This window comes from Schistocerca nitens, chromosome 6 (assembly GCF_023898315.1).
Source record: "Schistocerca nitens isolate TAMUIC-IGC-003100 chromosome 6, iqSchNite1.1, whole genome shotgun sequence".
NCBI classification, from domain to species: Eukaryota; Metazoa; Arthropoda; class Insecta; order Orthoptera; family Acrididae; genus Schistocerca; species Schistocerca nitens.
Genome location: NC_064619.1, coordinates 171,874,781 through 171,894,849, shown reverse-complemented (window position 1 = coordinate 171,894,849; position 20,069 = coordinate 171,874,781). Strand labels below are relative to the sequence as shown.

General features: G+C 40.9%; 1 protein-coding gene across 1 annotated transcript in view; it reads right to left on the bottom strand.

Moving 5' to 3' along the window:
* LOC126263022 (28S ribosomal protein S29, mitochondrial) overlaps window positions 1-20,069 on the bottom strand; it is a 105,457-nt gene that overhangs the window by 30,670 nt on the left and 54,718 nt on the right. Inside the window, exons 3-4 of the mRNA XM_049959988.1 lie at window positions 19,368-19,581; window positions 10,246-10,338 (exon numbers count right to left, since the gene is read on the bottom strand). Of these exons, the coding sequence (XP_049815945.1) occupies window positions 10,246-10,338; window positions 19,368-19,581 (307 nt within the window). The remainder of the gene's footprint in view (window positions 1-10,245; window positions 10,339-19,367; window positions 19,582-20,069) is intronic.

The following is a 20,069-nucleotide window of genomic DNA, read 5'->3' as shown; positions in this document are numbered from 1 at the left end:
TGTAAAGGAAGAGCTAGCTCCTGGAAATGACTTGCCTTACCCTATTTGGAGATCGCTCAATCTACATCTACATCTACATCTATACTCCGCGAGCCACCTTACGGTGTGTGGCGGAGGGTACTTATTGTACCACTATCTGATCCCCCCTTCCCTGTTCCATTCACGAATTGTGCGTGGGAAGAACGACTGCTTGTAAGTCTCCGTATTTGCTCTAATTTCTCGGATCTTTTCGTTGTGATCATTACGCGAGATATATGTGGGCGGTAGTAATATGTTGCCCATCTCTTCCCGGAATGTGCTCTCTCGTAATTTCAATAATAAACCTCTCCGTATTGCGTAACGCCTTTCTTTAAGTGTCCGCCACTAGAGCTTGTTCAGCATCTCCGTAACGCTCTCGCGCTGACTAAATGTCCCCATGACGAATCGCGCTGCTTTTCGCTGGATCATGTCTATCTCTTCTATTAATCCAACCTGGTAAGGGTCCCATACTGATGAGCAATACTCAAGAATCGGACGAACAAGCGTTTTGTAAGCTACTTCTTTCGTCGATGAGTCACATTTTCTTAGAATTCTTCCTATGAATCTCAACCTGGCGCCTGCTTTTCCCACTATTTGTTTTATGTGATCATTCCACTTCAGATCGCTCCGGATAGTAACTCCTAAGTATTTTACGGTCGTTACCGCTTCCAATGATTTACCACCTATGGCATAATCGTACTGGAATGGATTTCTGCCCCTATGTATGCGCATTATATTACATTTATCTACGTTTAGGGAAAGCTGCCAGCTGTCGCACCATTCATTAATCCTCTGCAGGTCTTCCTGGAGTACGTACGAGTCTTCTGATGTTGCTACTTTCTTGTAGACAACCGTGTCATCTGCAAATAGCCTCACGGAGCTACCGATGTTGTCAACTAAGTCATTTATGTATATTGTAAACAATAAAGGTCCTATCACGCTTCCTTGCGGTACTCCCGAAATTACCTCTACATCTGCAGATTTTGAACCGTTAAGAATGACATGTTGTGTTCTTTCTTCTAGGAAATCCTGAATCCAATCACAAACCTGGTCCGATATTCCGTAAGCTCGTATTTTTTTCATTAAACGTAAGTGCGGAACCGTATCAAATGCCTTCCTGAAGTCCAGGAATACGGCATCAATCTGCTCGCCAGTGTCTACGGCACTGTGAATTTCTTGGACAAATAGGGCGAGCTGAGTTTCACATGATCTCTGTTTGCGGAATCCATGTTGGTTATGATGAAGGAGATTTGTATTATCTAAGAATGTCATAATACGAGAACATAAAACATGTTCCATTATTCTACAACAGATTGACGTAAGTGAAATAGGCCTATAATTATTCGCATCTGATTTATGACCCTTCTTGAAAATGGGAACGACCTGCGCTTTCTTCCAGTCGCTAGGTACTTTACGTTCTTCCAGAGATCTACGATAAATTGCTGATAGAAAGGGGGCAAGTTCTTTAGCATAATCACTGTAGAATCTTACGGGTATCTCGTCTGGTCCGGATGCTTTTCCGCTACTAAGTGATAGCAGTTGTTTTTCAATTCCGATATCGTTTATTTCAATATTTTCCATTTTGGCGTCCGTGCGACGGCTGAAGTCAGGGACCGTGTTACGATTTTCCGCAGTGAAACAGTTTCGGAACACTGAATTCAGTATTTCTGCCTTTCTTCGGTCGTCCTCTGTTTCGGTGCCATCGTGGTCAACGAGTGACTGAATAGGGGATTTAGATCCGCTTACCGATTTTACATATGACCAAAACTTTTTAGGGTTCTTGTTTAGATTGTTTGCCAATGTTTTATGTTCGAATTCGTTGAATGCTTCTCTCATTGCTCTCTTTACGCTCTTTTTCGCTTCGTTCAGCTTTTCCTTATCAGCTATGATTCGACTACTCTTAAACCTATGATGAAGCTTTCTTTGTTTCCGTAGTACCTTTCGTACATGATTGTTATACCACGGTGGATCTTTCCCCTCGCTTTGGACCTTAGTCGGTACGAACTTATCTAAGGCGTACTGGACGATGTTTCTCAATTTTTTCCATTTTTGTTCCACATCCTCTTCCTCAGAAATGAACGTTTGATGGTGGTCACTCAGATATTCTGCGATTTGTGCCCTATCACTCTTGTTAGGCAAATATATTTTCCTTCCTTTCTTGGCATTTCTTATTACACTTGTAGTCATTGATGCAACCACTGACTTATGATCACTGATACCCTCTTCTACATTCACGGAGTCGAAAAGTTCCGGTCTATTTGTTGCTATGAGGTCTAAAACGTTAGCTTCACGAGTTGGTTCTCTAACTATCTGCTCGAAGTAATTCTCGGACAAGGCAGTCAGGATAATGTCACAAGAGTCTCTGTCCCTGGCTCCAGTTCTGATTGTGTGACTATCCCATTCTATACCTGGTAGATTGAAGTCTCCCCCTATTACAATAGTATGATCACGAAACTTCTTCACGACGTTCTGCAGGTTCTCTCTGAGGCGCTCAACTACTACGGCTGCTGATGCAGGTGGTCTATAGAGGCATCCGACTATCATATCTGACCCACCTTTGATACTTAACTTAACCCAGATTATTTCACATTCGCATTCGCTAATAACTTCACTGGATATTATTGAATTCTTTACTGCTATAAATACTCCTCCACCATTGGCGTTTATCCTATCCTTGCGGTATATATTCCATTCTGTGTCTAGGATTTCGTTACTGTTCACTTCCGGTTTTAACCAACTTTCCGTTCCTAATACTATATGCGCACTATTTCCTTCAATAAGCGATACTAATTCAGGAACCTTGCCCTGGATACTCCTGCAGTTTACCAATATTACGTTAACTTTTCCTGTTTTTGGTCTCTGAGGACGGACGTTTTTTTATCAACGATGATGATGTTCTCTCTGGTAAGCCGTCAGGTATTTTATCGTTTCGCCCAAGGGGGGGTCCCTCTAACCTAACAAACCCCCGTGTGCACGCCACACGTACTCTGCTACCCTAGTAGCTGCTTCCGGTGTGTAGTGCACGCCTGACCTGTCTAGGGGGGCCCTACAGTTCTCCACCCAATAACGGAGGTCGATGAATTTGCAACCATTATAGTCGCAGAGTCGTCTGAGCCTCTGGTTTAGACCCTCCACACGGCTCCAAACCAGAGGACCGCGATCGACTCTGGGCACTATGCTGCAGATATTAAGCTCAGCTTGCACTCCGCGTGCGATGCTGGTTGTCTTCACCAAATCAGCCAGCCGCCGGAAGGAACCAAGGATGGCCTCAGAACCCAAGCGGCAGGCGTCATTCGTTCCGACATGTGCTACTATCTGCAGCCGGTCACACCCAGTGCGTTCAATAGCTGCCGGAAGGGCCTCCTCCACATTACAGACGAGACCCCCCGGCAAGCACACCGAGTGCACACTGGCATTCTTCCCCGACCTACCCGCTATTTTCCTGAGGGGCTCCATAACCCGCCTAACGTTGGAGCTCCCTATAACTAATAGGCCCGCCCTCTGTGACTGTCGGGAACTTGCCGGAGAATCGGCCACTGGCCCAACAGGCGAGGCATCCTGTGGTGGCTCGGAAACGATGTCATCACCACTAGGAAGCAGCCCGTACCTGTTGGAAAGGGGTAAGGCAGCTGCCACGCGGCCAGATCCCACCTTCGCCTTTCGGCCAGGCACGCGCGAGCCCACCACTGTCCGCCATTCACCCTGGAGTGATGGCTGACCGGTAAGATGCTCACTGCCGGAAGATGCAGCGACATCAGGGGTTCCATGTGATTCCAAGGCCACCGAAGTAGGCATAGGTCTCACCACAGTTGCCCCAACGCCACTACGAGCCGACGCCTGCACCTCGAGCTCGATGAGCCTAACAGACAAAGCCTCCACCTGCCCCCGAAGAGTGGCCAATTCTACTTGCGTCCGCTCACAACAACCACAGTCCCTACACATGACTATGTTTACCCTACTCTATACGGTGACAAATTCCCAAGATAATCTTCTGATGAGCTACTCTGATAATCAAGAAACACTCACTGAAATACGAGACGCGAAAACTACACTAGGTTTTCCCAGAAAAACTATTTAAAAGCTAAGCGCAGCAAATAAGTACAAAATAAATTTCTCTCCTAACGATCAAGAACTGTTAGTTTCTATGCAGAGCAGATAAACACAAATAGAATCCCTTCCTTAGTGGAAGGTCGTAAACAAAATGCAAAATAAACGCTTTATACAAACAGTACTCGCTGCTGCTGGTGCTCTCGCTCTGGCTGTCACAAGACAACTGCTGATTCAAGTGACTAGTGGCTAACGGCCGCGAAACAAACAAAAGACGGTTTTAGGGTGCTTTCTGTTCTAAACGATCAAGAAAACACTAAGAAATCTAACACGAAAACTACGTAAAGTTTTGTCAAGAACTGTTAGTTACTATGCAGAGCAGATAAACACTAATAGAATCCCTTCCTTAGTGGAAGGTCGTAAACAAAATGCAAAATAAACGCTTTATACAAACAGTACTCGCTGCTGCTGGTGCTCTCGCTCTGGCTGTCACAAGACAATCGTCTTAGGGTGAGCGTTTCTCTTTGCAAGACCAACATGCGAAACGGGCATTCTTCCAGCTGATGGAGATACATCCTGCGAGTGCAGAACAACCCAATACCCAGCCCACCTGCTAATTTGTCCTCAACTTGAACAACCCTACACAACAGAGGACCTGATCGAGAGAAACAACAAGGCAATCGGAGTTGCTACCATCTGGAAATGCTGACTGGACACGGAAATGAATGATGTTTAATTGGATTCATGTTCTGGGAACAGGCAGGCCACTCCATTCTGGTAATCCTAGCATGCTGAATGAACATGTTCAGGAGAACAGCACAGTGAGCAAGTTGTCATCCACCAAGATGAAACTGTCACCAAAATACTGGTGATACAGTACCACTATTAGTTGCAGAATCTCCTCTTATAACGTGGAGCAGTGAGACTGTCCTCAGCACACACAAGAGGTTTATGGTAGCCCCATTTAATGCTACCCCAGAACATCACTCCACCACCACCTTGTTGTACATGTGGGACACAGTGTTGCAGACAGTGAATGTTATAAAGTTGTCTCCAAAAACATTGTCTGTGATTATCAGGGTACAAACAGATCTGAGATTCATCGATAAACAGCATTCAACACTAACCTTAAATACACCTGTCGAACCTGGGTGACCTGTGTGATGTAACTCTACCTGTTAATTGGAACTGGCTCCATGTCCACACCACATCACTTTGACTCTGGTGTAAACAATGAGCAGCTTCTCCGGCTGACCAACTTTCTGCACATAATATAATGATGCGGACATGATCACTGGTCACGATTGTCCTTCATGACATGATGGATGTTCACTCTACTGTTCCATGGATGTCTCCACTGCGTCCCTACTTGTGAACTACTTGTAACTGAAATGCTTCAATTGATTCTAGTGCAGTGTTCTGCCCGCAGGTAACAGTTACAAACAATGTCAGGGGTGACCATCCAATCAGTACAGGAACAGTCATAAAGCATCACACCTGCATGAAATGCCGGGGTGATGCAACACCTTTATTGATATGTGTATGAACAGAAGTGTTAGTGAACTGGCCATTGCAAAACAGATCAATTTATAGTTAATATAAGTCAAATTAAAAAAAAAAACAACAACACTGGAGTTGCATCAATTGTACAACATAGTCCAATATCCAAAAGTCTGGAGTTTGAGGCGATGAATGCTGTCAAGAACAAGTAGGTAGGGTTCCAACCAGGATAGTATTGTTCCATCTTGATAAAAATTCAGATGTATGTTTTTTGATGATGAAGAGAACATATGGAGTGAGCAAAAATATAATATTCACTTTCTCACCTGCAAGTGAACACACAATCAAAAGCATAACTGATAAAACTAGGACAACAGGCACGAATATGCTCAGCTCTGGGTTGAAAGGTTGCAAATCCTGATATCTCTAAAACCACCTTCCTGTACGTATCTGGCAAAATGTGATTCTCTTTGCGTTCTTAGAAATGGCTGTTAGCCTACAAAGCTCCCAGACCAGTATTATTACCAAACAGGTGCTTTACAGAGCTGTTACTAAGGGTACACCAACCCATTAAACTCTATGAAGAATGCTTTGAAAAAACATCATTGTATATTAAAAAGAGGGGAATCTGTGTTGCTGTTTTAAAACTTTCAAAGTGACCAATGTAAAGATGTGCAAAACATAACAAGTAATAAGACAACAAGACTCTTGTCTTGAAACCTAGTGTAAAATCCAAAGAGATTCTGGACATATTTAAAGAACATCAGCAGCAAGACACAACCAAAACCTTCACTGTGTGATAGCGATGTTAATGTTACCAATGACAGTGTCATTATAGCAGAGTTACTGAACATGGTTTTCTGAAATTCCTTCACGAAAGAAGACTAAGTGCATGGTGAAGATTTCAAATCGAGAACAGCTGCCAATGTGAGTGTAGCAAAACAACTTAAATCATTTAATAAAGGCTTTTCCTCCAGTCCTGACTGTACACCAATTAGGTCCCTTTCAGAGTATACTCATCCAATAGCTCCACACTTAGCAATCAGATACAACTGCTACCTCGACAAACAGATCTGTATACAAAGAGCAGAAAGCTGCACAGGTCACCTCAAGAGTTGAGAAAGGAAATAGGAGTAATCTGCTGAATTACAGATCCATACCACTATTGCCAATTAGCAGTTATATTCTGGAACATATACTGTGTTTGAATATTATGAATGATCTGAAAGAAAACAATTTATTGACAAGTAGTTAGCATGGATTCAGAAAATATCATTCTTGTGTAACACAATTAACTCTTACCAACATGAAGCAATGGGTGCTATCTCAAACTGATTCCATATTTCTGGAGTTCCAGAAGGCTTTTGACACTGTTCCTCACAAACAATTTCTAATCAAATTGTGTGTCTATGGAGTAATGTCTCTGTTGTGTGAATGGATTCACGATTTACTGTCAGAGAGGTCACACTTCATAGCAACTGATGGAAAGACAACAAGTCAAATCAAGTCAAACAGGAGTGATATCTAGCATTCCCCAAGAAAGTATTATATGTGCTCCACTATTCCTGATCTATATAAAGGATTTAGGAGACAATATGAGCAGCCTTCTTAGATTGTTTGCAGATGATGCTGTCATTTACTGTCTCAGAAAGTCCAGATGATCAAACTCAGCTGCAAAATGATTTAGATATGGTATCTGTGTAGGAACAATTAAATGTAAATGATGAATTAGGCATTACAATTACAAATAACTTAAACTGGAACATTCACTTAGATATTGTTGAGGGGAAAGCTAACTAAAGACTGTGTGATTTACTGGCAGAACACTTAGAAGATGCAACAGGTCTACTAAAGAGACTGCCTGCAATACACTTGTCCGTCCTCCCCTGAAGTGTTGCTGCACAGTGCGGGATTCACATCCTATAAGATTCACAGAAACATCAAAAAAGTTCAACAAAGAGCAGCTCATTTTATATTATCGCAATATATGGGAGAGAGCGTCCCAGATATGATAAATGAGCTGAGGCGGCAATCATAAAAAGGGCATTTTTCATTGTGGCAGGATCTTTTCACAAAATTCCAATCACCAACTTTCTCCTCTGAGAGTATGAATATTTTGAAACAATTGTTGTAGTACAACGAGAAAAACCAGAGCTCACACAGAAATATTGAAGTGTTAGTTTTTCCCACATGCTGTTTGAGAGTGGAACAGTTGACAAATAGCTTGATGACGGTTCAATGAACCCCCTGCCAGATACTTCACTGTGAATTGCAGAGTAGTCACAGAGATGTAGATGTAGACTTTGTCAAAGATTAAGAAAAGGACACTAACAGTAAGGAGATACAACCATTAGTTAATGTTACTAGCAAATTAATTATGTACAAGCAATAAATATCCATCTAACAGTTCTTATTAACATATTTCAGGTACACGTTTCATATTAAAAGTACTTAACAGTTGTGATGATGAAATAGGAGAAACACGATTTCTCTCAGATGAAATAGAAGTATGCAAGATATGAAACCACACTAAGAAAACTAGAGGCATGTGAGTGACAGAGGACAAGCCATTACATGAGTGTAGCGTCTGGTGAATGTGACACAAAGGTTGGAGATGATAGGTTGAACTCTACAAGAGGACAACAGGAAAGCTGTAATTTTTTTCCCCAGTTCTGGAAAATGCTTGGTAATTTTAAATCCGCATGTAACTGTTGACTGGTCAATGATCATCATTTCATCTAGTGAGTGTCATAAGCCTACCTTACAAGCCCTTTTCCTCAAAAACTGCACATCCACTTTTTTAGATGACATGCACATTGTGTGTCCTTTAAGGATGAATTGACTGGTAACCCTTACATCACTAAACTCTACCACAAACTGGAAGAAACTAAGTCCACTCTAAAACATCAGATATGATTTAGATAAAAAATTAATATCACTGAATAGTACTGAAAAAGCTGGAAATTATTTTGTCTGTTTAACTTTTTACCCTAAATCACCAAATAGTCTTCCTGGAATGATTATTAAAAAACAGTCTTGATCGCAAATTTCTTTTAACTGCAGCAGTCAGTTCAGTGTCGTGGATCGGCGCAGCCTGCTCTATGGAAGTCCACCTGCCAATCTGAAATCTGAAGATGATCCTTAAGGATTGAAACCAATCACTCCGATTAAAAGAAATTTGCAATCAAGACTGTTTTTTAATTATCATATTAATATAAGATCGCTGATAATGTTTTCAAAAATTTTAAGTCTTCCTGGTACTGGCAAGTTGAATAATGATAAAGAGATACTGAAATTTCTTGCAATTCCAATCAAAACAATATCCTTTCTTGTCACTGTACATGTTAAAAGAAAATATTATTTTAAAATAAGAATAAATTATATTTTTAGAGGTCTTCAACATGCCTTCCACATGTTAATCAGTGTTGCCCTGACTTGATGCATTTTGTCTATCCTCCGCTACTGGCAGCAACTAACGCACTTCTCTAATTCAGTGACACCATCAAAATAAAAAGAGAAAATTAAAAGGAGTTAAGCCTGCCAACTATGACAAATGAGCCAATGGCCCCTTTAGTATTCCTGTCGGCAGATGTCAAGAGGGGTGCAGATGAGCCAGCACGGGTATCATAGCACAATAGTGCAGAACACTGACACCGAGGGTGACTGCGAGGAGTTATGTGGGCAGAGCCACTGACCGCCGACAGCAAAATGCTTGGCTCAGTAGTTCTTACGCAGACATCAGCTAACTCATACCTAGCCTTTGCCTTGCACTGTGATATGTTTTACGTGTAGTTAGTTACTCAGTTGCTCATGCTAGTTGTGTTGTGTTTGCTGCGTGCTCATCTCTGCACAGTGTTCGGACTCTCTGCTACTCCGTAGAGTGACTCACACATCGAGTTTTGTTGCCTCTTCCCATGTTCAGCTCCCCAAACCTGTAGTCGAGCCACCGTCAGCTGCTACAGTAATATTTTGTGCCAATAGTTGGGAGCCAATTTATTGAACTAATTAATCACAATGACTTTGTTGCAGCTACCTCTGGTTTTGCTGAATAGAATTTTAGATTAATTGCTGCCCACCAGTAATGTTTTTGAATGCAGTGTGACTGTTGTTGCTAAGTTCCAATACTGGATGGCAGTTGACAATCTGCAGTCAGCAGGCAGAGCTGTGTTGCATGAGCCTCACAGTCAGGCTGCGGAATATGTATGGGCCGGCAATGTTCAGTTAAAGTTGTTAAATGTTTTGGCCTATAATTACTCACATCTCACATTTAAGAGTATCAGTGTGGAATGATAGCAGTCGCATAGTGGCATGCAGAATATTAATTAAATGTGAACATTTCAAAGTATTTGCTGTGACATATCTTCGACTATAAATAGTACTGTTCATGACCTCATAACAATAACTGTTCTTCACAGCAACCGTCACTATCCACTTCCTCAATCATTGGATCCAAGTCAGTCCCTTAATGAATGGAGTTGAGAGTGGCAACAGTGTCGTCATAATAAGAGCATGCCATTGCTGTCCTGCTAAAGGTTCTTACTGTATACCTGGTACACCCTGCATTACAGGAATGGTTTTGCACCCTACCTACTCCTTTTATCTGTCAACTGTAACAAAAAGCAAATTTGGTTTACATCCAGATAAATAGTTTTTGAGAATTTTTCACTTTAAATGTCTTACCTTTTGGTGCATGAAAAAGCAGCCACTCAGAAGAAAGACCGTAATGCAGAACATGGGCCAATGTCAAGGTCTTCCCACTGCCTGCACGGCCAACTGAAAGTTGTGCTAAGCAAAATAAAAGTAAAAGTTTGAAGAGAGCATATGACTGTTGTTTAGGCAGTGATGGCAAACTGTTCTTGAAACTGATGTCACCACTTTCCTCAGTTTATTGAAAAGTCATCACTACTTAACTAGCAGCAAATGCAAGCTGTATTATCCACTTCCCACAATATTTATGAATAAATAAGAAAAACTGGAAACTGTATTCTTCAGTTATTACCACCTGTTGAACCAACAGCCTTCTTGAATATACTGGTTATCGTCAGATTACTGAAGTTAAGTGATGTTGGTCATGGTAAGTACTTGGATGGGTTACTGCCTGGGTACTCTGTCAGATATTTCACTTCTGCCTTTACAAAAAGAGGAAGAGTCGTGGTGGCATAAATTTCCCAATAAACAGACTTTGTACCAGTATCATGGATTATATTTCAAATTTCTCCATAGTGTCTCATGAAGAGAGGGCATGTGACACTGTTTAACATGATCCATCCATCGGATGGGGACATCAAGCTCAGCAACCGCCTTGATGCTGTTTGAGAGGAATAGGATATTAAATTCTTTTTATATTACCATCATCCGCTCTTGTGTAAAGCACTTTAATCAACAAGTAACCAAGGGAGTCCCTTTAAGAGCTAAACAGATCATCTATAAAACCTATCTCTTGCCAACCAAAATGTACAGTCTGGAGACCTGCGTCATATAAGAGAGAAGAGAGTATAAAATACAGGCATGTGAAATGAAGTTCCTTAGGTCAGCTCTTTTTTAAAAAAAAAAAAAAAAAAAAAAAAAAAAAAAAAAAAAAAAAAAAAGGCAGGAGGGACAAAGTCAAGAACCAATATGTAAGGTGAGATCTGCAGGTGACATTGACCATGAAGTAAAGAATGAGTGCTGCAAGATTGCTGAGGTTAGGTTATGCGCCTAACTCGAACTCTGCTTCAGTATTTGGAGATGGAGGTACCAGGAAAAAGACCGATTGGGCAGCCTAGGAAAAGATGGGCAGACCAGGTTAATGAAGATCTCAAGAGAGAAATAATGTTGGATGCAGTGGAGAGAGAAAGGCTATACCAGAACAGAAATCAACGGAGACATGTTGTTGTTGTTGTTGTTGTTGTTGTTGTTGTTGTTGTTGTCTTCAGTAGTGAGACTGGTTTGATGCAGCTCTCCATGCTACTCTATCCTGTGCAAGCTTCTTCATCTCCCAGTAACTACTGCAACCGACATCCTTCTCTATCTGTTTCGTGTATTCATCTCTTGGTCTCCCTCTACGATTTTTACCCTCCACGCTGCCCTCCAGTAACAAATTGGTGATCCCTTGATGCCTCAGAACATGTCCTACCAACCGATCCTTTCTTCTAGTCAAGTTGTGCCACAAACTTCTCTTCTCCCCAATCCTATTCAGTACTTCCTCATTAGTTATGTGATCTACCCATCTAATCTTCAGCATTCTTCTGTAGCACCACATTTCGAAAGCTTCTATTCTCTTCTTGTCCAAACTAGTTATTGTCCATGTTTCACTTCCATACATGGCTACACTCCATACATATACTTTCAGAAACGACTTCCTGACACTTAAATCTATACCCGATGTTAACAAATTTCTCTTCTTCAGAAACGCTTTCCTTGCCATTGCCATTCTACGTTTTATAACCTCTCTACTTCGACCATCATCAGTTATTTTGCTCCCCAAATAGCAAAACTCCTCTACTACTTTAAGTGTCTCATTTCCTAATCTAATTCCCTCAGCATCACCCGACTTAATTCGACTACATTCCATTATCCTTGTTTTGTTTTTGTTGATGTTCGTCTTATACCCTCCTTTCAAGACACTGTCCAGTCCGTTCAGCTGCTCTTCCAAGTCCTTTGCTGTCTCTGACAGAATTACAATGTCATTGGTGAACCTCAAAGTTTTTATTTCTTCTCCATGGATTTTAATACCTAGTCCGAATTTTTCTTTTGATTCCTTCACTGCTTGCTCATATAGAGATTGAATAACATCGGGGAGAGGCTACAAACCTGTCTCACTCCCTTCCCAACCACTGCTTCCCTTTGATGTCCCTCGACTCTTATAACTGCCATCTGGTTTCTGTACAAATTGTAAATAGCTTTTCGCTCCCTGTATTTTACCCCTGCCAGAGTTTGAAAGAGAGTATTTCAGTCAACATTGTCAAAAGCTTTCTCTAAGTCTACAAATGCTAGAAACGTAGGTTTGCCTTTCCTTAATCTAGCTTCTAAGATAAGTCGTAGGGTCAGTATTGCCTCACATGTTCCCATATTTCTACGGAATCCAAACTGATCTTCCCCGAGGTCGGCTTCTACTAGTTTTTCCATTCATCTGTAAAGAATTCGCGTTAGTATTTTGCAGCCATGACTTATTGAACTGATAGTTCAGTAATTTTCACATCTGTCAACACCTGCTTTCTTTGGATTGGAATTATTATATTCTTCTTGAAGTCTGAGGGTATTTCGCCTGTCTCATACATCTTGCTCACCAGATGGTAGAGTTTTGTCAGGACTGGCTCTCCCAACGCCGTCAGTAGTTCTAATGGAGTATTGTCTACTCCCGGGGCCTTGTTTCGACTCAGGTCTTTCAGTGCTCTATCAAACTCTTCACGCAGTATCATATCTCCCATTTCATCTTCATCTACATCCTCTTCCATTTCCATAATATTGTCCTCAAGTACATCGCCCTTGTATAGACCCTCTATATACTCCTTCCACCTTTCTGCTTTCCCTTCTTTGCTTATAACTGGGTTTCCATCTGAGCTCTTGATATTCATACAAGTGGTTCTCTTTTCTCCAAAGGTCTCTTTAATTTTCCTGTAGGCAATATCTATCTTACCCCTAGTGAGATAAGCCTCAACATCCTTACATTTGTCCTATAGCCATCCCGGCTTAGCCATTTTGCACCTCTTGTCGATCTCATTTTTGAGACGTTTGTATTCCTTTTTTCCTGCTTCATTTACTGCATTTTTATATTTTCTCCTTTCATCAATTAAATTCAATATTTCTTCTGTTACCCAAGGATTTCTACTAGCCCTCGTCTCTTTACCTACTTGATCCTCTGCTGCCTTCACTACTTCATCCCTCAAAGCTACCCATTCTTCTTCTACTGTATTTCTTTCCCCCATTCTTGTCAATTGTTCCCTTATGCTCTCCCTGAAACTCTGTACAACCTCTGGTTTAGTCAGTTTATCCAGGTCCCATCTCCTTAAATTACCACCTTTTTGTAGTTTCTTCAGTTTTAATCTACAGTTCATAACCAACAGATTGTGGTCAGAGTCCACATCTGCCCCTGGAAATGTCTTAAAATTTAAAACCTGGTTCCTAAATCTCTGTCTTACCATTATATAATCTATCTGAAACCTGTCAGTATCTCCAGGCTTCTTCCATGTATACAACCTTCTTTCATGATTCTTGAACCAAGTGTTAGCTATGATTAAGTTATGCTCTGTGCAAAATTCTACCAGGCGGCTTCCTCTTTCATTTCTTAGCCCCAATCCATATTCACCTACTACATTTCCTTCTCTCCCTTTTCCTACTGATGAATTCCAGTCATCCATGACTATTAAATTTTCGTCTCCCTTCACTATCTGAATAATTTCTTTTATTTCATCATACATTTCTTCAATTTCTTCGTCATCTGCAGAGCTAGTTGGCATATAAACTTGTACTACTGTAGTAGGTGTGGGCTTCGTATCTATCTTGGCAACAATAATGCGTTCACTATGCTGTTTGTAGTAGCTTACCCGCTTTCCTATTTTCCTATTAATTATTAAACCAACTCCTGCATTACCCCTATTTGATTTTGTGTTTATAACCCTGTAGTCACCTGACCAGAAGTCTTGTTCCTCCTGCCACCGAACTTCACTAATTCCCACTATATCTAACTTTAACCTATCCATTTCCCTTTTCAAATTTTCTAACCTACCTGCTCGATTAAGGGATCTGACATTCCATGCTCCGATCCGTAGAACGCGAGTTTTCTTTCTCTTGATAATGACATCCTCTTGAGTAGTCCCCGCCTGGAGATCCGAATGGGGGACTATTTTACCTCCGAGATGTTTTACCCAAGAGGACTCCATCATCATTTAACCATACAGAAAGGCTGCATGCCATCGGGAAAAATTACGGCTGTTGTTTCCCCTTGCTTTCAGCCGTTCGCAGTACCAGCACAGCAAGGCCGTTTTGGTTAGTGTTACAAGGCTAGATCAGTCAATCATCCAGACTGTTGCCCCTGCAACTACTGAAAAGGCTGCTGCCCCTCTTCAGGAACCACATGTTTGTCTGGCCTCTCTACAGATACCCCTCCATTGTGGTTGCACCTACAGTACAGCTATCTGTATCGCTGAGACACGCAAGCTTCCCCACCAATGGCAAGGTCCATGGTTCATGGGGGGGGGGGGGGGGGGGGGGACAGAGACATATAATTTACAAAGTTCCTACTTGGCTCGCAGGAGGGAAAACCTGACAATGATGCTGCTGCTGCTGATGATGATGATGATGATGATGATGACTGAACTCCTAAGGCCTCCAAGTGTGACTGATAGAACTTTTGCGAGTAACAGTAATAGTATTATTGGTAAATGTGGATAACTGTTTAATAAACAATGGAAAATCCAGGCTAGAATGTAATAATATAATGAGAAGGAAAGTTGCTTCTCACCATGTAATGGAGATGCTGGGTTGCAGATAGGCACAACAAAAAGACTCTCAGAATTAAAGCTTTCGGCCACTGGCCTTCGTCAACAATAGACACTATTGTCTATTGTCAACAAAGGCCAATGGCCAAAAGCTTTAATTGTGAGAGTCTTTTTGTTGTGGCTGTCTGCGACTGAGCATCTCTGCTATGTAGTGAGTAGCAACTTTCTTTCTCATCATATTGTAACTGTGTAACAGTTTTTATATGTAGCTTTCTAAAATGAGTTACTCATGGTGCAAACTTTAAGTTAGATAGTGCATGATTTGTTGCCTAATGCTCTCCTTGCTACATACAGGTTTATTTATTGTATCAGTAATTCAAGTACTTACAATCTTTCTAGAGCTTTATCACCATAGTACGTAATTATTCTTTGGCTATTTCACTTGCAATAAAAATACTTCAAGGTAATATTCAATATAGTGCATTCACCATCATTATTTAGTCCTTAGGATAAACATTCCAATGTCATCATCTCATTCATTTTTTAACCATATAAGTTTACAACTGCTTGGTTACCAAGAGTCATAATTTTGTATTCTGTATGCCACATACATCTTGTGTTAATTGGGCCAAAAGGCAACAGTGTTCAGTCAAACCCCCTAGAGAGCACAAGTCACATAATTAACAGGTTGCATGCTTGTCGATCCATAGGGGGACTGTAAGGTTCACTCTATCCTAGTCATCAAAAATTCAAGTCACACACCCCACAGGTACCATTTTGACTGGGTTTGGCTCATACATGATTGTGCTCATTAGTCATTATTTATGTATTTTTGGGATCTGGCATCCCAATATTTATTTGTGTCATCTGCAGTAGATAATTTATTTGAGGCTCTCAGCTAAGTTTGTGCAGTAGGATAATATTAGGCATTTTTGCACTGTTGTGTGTCTCCACCTCAGCTCAGTTAGGCCACATGTTTGTGCTGCAGTTACGACAGGACAAGATGTGTGCCGCCACATGTTTACAGCAATATTATAGGACCACTATGATTGTGACATAGTCATTCTCACTGCCTGATGAATCGTGAACACACACTACCACGGGTGACATCACCGAACACACGTAATCGTCCGTGCTGTGTCCACACTTTGCCACAGGTTAAGCTATCTTCGACAGCATGTCCACATGCTGCCAAGGGTCCACACTTTCATCTGCACCACCTACAGACATGTTCACGTGCTGTCAGGTGTCCTTGCCACACCTCCTTGCTCCGCTGACTACGAGTCATCATGTTGCTGTGCTGCCACCGCTGACTGCATACATTGCATTGCACAAATATGTAAAAAGATAAGTACAACAGCAGCATTTTCTGTACCGAGATTCGAATTGCCAGCCATAGCAAATGAAATTCAGAAATCTCTGAGTGAGTGTGAGTCACATGTGGGAAGTGATGGCAGCAGTCCTCATATGCAACAGAATGAAATTTGAGTTAGTTTGGGAACTGGAACCAAAGCTTAGCAGTAAAACTGAAAGTAGTATGGACTCAAAATTTCTGTAGTTGGGAAATAAAAACTGTACTGCAAGTAATAAGACTGATCAGCTCGAGAATAAATTTGTAGAGGTAGAAAATAACCTTGAAAATAATGTCAGAATGGCTGAAGAAGTTTTTAATCAAGTAGATGTATTGCAAAAGATATTATCTGATAAAATTGAAGCCATGAAAAGCAATTTTCTGGAGCAAATCCCATTACAGGAACAAAGATGCAAATTATTTGAAAAACAAGCAGAGGCAGACATAAATTCCATCAATGTAGGAATTTCAGGTTGTCATAAGGGGATCCCTGATGATAAAGAGGAATAGAAGGGGAAATGAATGTGCTGAGGGGAAACAATACTGTAGTGGCGGGGAATGGAAATTCGTAGGTGGGATATCCTATGGGGCAAAGATTTCAATCAAAACCATTTCATGGAGAGATTAAATACCATGTTGTCAATATTTTTGGCTGCATGCAAGGATATCTTTCTGGCAGGGATGAGTAATATGGCAAAACTGTGTTAAGAGGCAGTTGGAAGGGGGAGCTCAAACATGGGCTAACCAAAATACTACTAAATTCTCTAATCTTAAAACCTTTGAACCTCTGTTCTTGAAAAAATACTAGGGCCCAGCAAAACAATTTTTTGAATGGACCTAGTTACAGGAGTGGAAAAGAGAGTATGAGAGTTCTGCTTTAGAGAACTGTATGAATTAAATTAGTGGGATAGGCCACTAGGTGTGTTAACATAAATTTTGGCACTAAGGAGAAGCTTACCAGACAATCTGCAATGGGATCTGATTTATAGTGCAACAGATTCAGTGGAAGAATTTCTAAATTTTGTGGAGCACATGGACAAGGCTTTGTGTTATAGACCTAGATATATGGAACAGAGGGAGAATGGAAGGTATCACAAAAAGGGAACCAGTAAAACACAAAGTACTCACAATAAGAGGTGGAGAGAGGATACAAATGGTCAGAATAATCAGGGTTGAGACTGGAGAAGCAGGGCACAAATGAACAACACAAATTTTGGAAGGAGATGGGACAATTTTGATCAGAGGAGTCCCGGGGAGAGTATGGGAATAGAGGAATTGCCAGATGCAAAAATGGACAGTGTAGATAGTCAAAAAATTAGCTGATGCCTCACATAAGGCCCACTGGGGGGCTGGTAATTATAATGTAAACAGGGCCAGACAAGGACATGATGGGATAAGGAATAAAATTAAGAAGGAAAACAGAGAAATTGGGATGTGTTGTATGGACACTGTCTTAGGTAACAAAACTTTATGGAGACAAAAGGTAAAAAGGACAAAATGGTACAATTCTAATATCAGTAACTAACAGTGTGACTTAAGCATTTATAAGATGTCTAAGAGAGAAGAGAAATCAGAGGCAGATGATAAGGACAATATTGGTTTGTGTGCAGCAAAATTCATTGAAATATCATGAGACAGATGACGTAGTTTCATTAAAAGGAGCAACAGAAGTGAATATGGAACCAAGGGGCAATGTTCTCAGTAATCATGGGTGTGACAAAGAAGAAAGAGTACAGATAATGTCTCTAGTGAATAGTACGGAGAATTATGCAGAAAGCGAGGATATGATTAATCATTGTGATTTAAAGGGTAATATGAGTGCTTTCTTTGATAATACAGCAAATGCTTATTGATAATGTTGTTGTGTCTATGTTTACAGGTGATTATGAATTAAATGTGGATATGGAAATGTGTAATGATATGGAAAATTTGCTATGGAATGCCTGAGAATAAAATCAAACCCTATGTATTCTTAAAAAGTCAGCATGAAAGTCTGAATGATGTCAACTGTAACAAACAATCGAAAGCCCAAGTTGGTATATCAACAATGAAGGAAGGGTACAATGCTACTCACCACAAAAACGACATGCTGAGTGGCCACAGCCTTCACCAGAAAAGAGAAACACATGTGCATTCACACAACCAAGCACATCTCTCTCTCTCTCTCTCTCTCTCTCTCTCTCTCTCTCTCTCACACACACACACACACACACACACACACACACACACACACACGTGCACGCGCACCTGCCATCTAATTGCTGCTTCTGCTGGACACAACATCACTACATTCTGGCTGCAGCTGGTGCAGAGAGCTGTCATATATGCATGACGTGTGCTTGCTTGTGTGAATGTATGTGTGTGTGTGTGTGTGTGTGTGTGTGTGTGTGTTGTTTCCTATTCTGAAGAGGGCTATGGCCAAAAGCTAAATGTCTTTTTGTTGTGCCTCTCTACAACTCAATGTGTCGTCTTTACAGTGAGTAACAATCTTTCTTTACTAACAGTGTTGACTTTCCAACCCCAACTTTCCTATTTTCTTACTCATTCTCTCCCAGGGGCATGGTCTTATTGTAACACTGCCTGAATGGGCAGGTTACTGAGGTAACATCAGCAGAAATTGTGGCAAAACTGCAGGTGGAAAACAGTAGTGAGGTCATCAGTTCCTAGGCTTACACACTACAAGGGGGGGGGGGGGGGGGGGGGCACACAAACTGTGGCAAGGCACCTCAGATCACACGGCTACGCCGTACGGCATGGAAAACAACAGATGCTATTACTTGTTAAACCTGGTATTAAAATGAAGAAACATATCACAACAATTGAAACTAAGACTCTAAAAAACACTACTGGTACAAGATGAAATCATTCAATCAACCAGAATGATACCCCTCCAGTGTGTTTGTATCTACAATGCAGCTACATGTGTCACTGAGACACGCGAGCCATGGCACCTCAGCAACGTCCATGGATCAGCAGTCAACAGAACATATATTCTTACCCTATTTCATTACGTGCCAGATAATGAAGGATACAAAGCACATATCTGATAGCCGGCTTTGAGTAATCAGCAGATCTGAGATACTCAAAAACCTCCAAAGCAGGTCTTCGCACCATCACACAAGTTTCTGCAAAAGTCTTCACTTGCTTCTTAAATATTGTAGGTAATCCTCCAAAAGTAAATAGCTGTTTTTGCACCTCAGGAGATATTGTGTAATACTTGGCTTCCTGTGATATAGTGTGATGAACCTGCAAAAAAATTACAGATACGTTCTTTATGAAAAGTATGGTCTAAACTAGTTTTGCTTATAGTGAACAGTTGTTTATAAAGTAATTTATTTGTTTAGGATAATATCTGCAATTTTTACTCAAAACATTTAAAACATTTTATGTAGCTGAAACACAAAAGAACTGTTAAAAATAGGAACTGTGTTGTTTTGGTTACACTTATACAAAAATGCAATATGTATTTTGTTTTGTGTTTCATCTCAATTTATTATGAAGCATCTTCTATTGCCTGAAATATATCTAGGTTATACATGGTTATGGTTCTTCTCTGGCTTAACATATTTAATATTATGACAAGGAAAGTTGCTATTCACCATATAGCACAGATTCTGAGTCACAGATAGTCACAATAAAAAGACACTCACAATTATAGCTTTCGGCCATTAAGGCCTTCGTCAACAGACACATGCGTGCACGCTACTGCGCATGTGTGCACACACACACACACA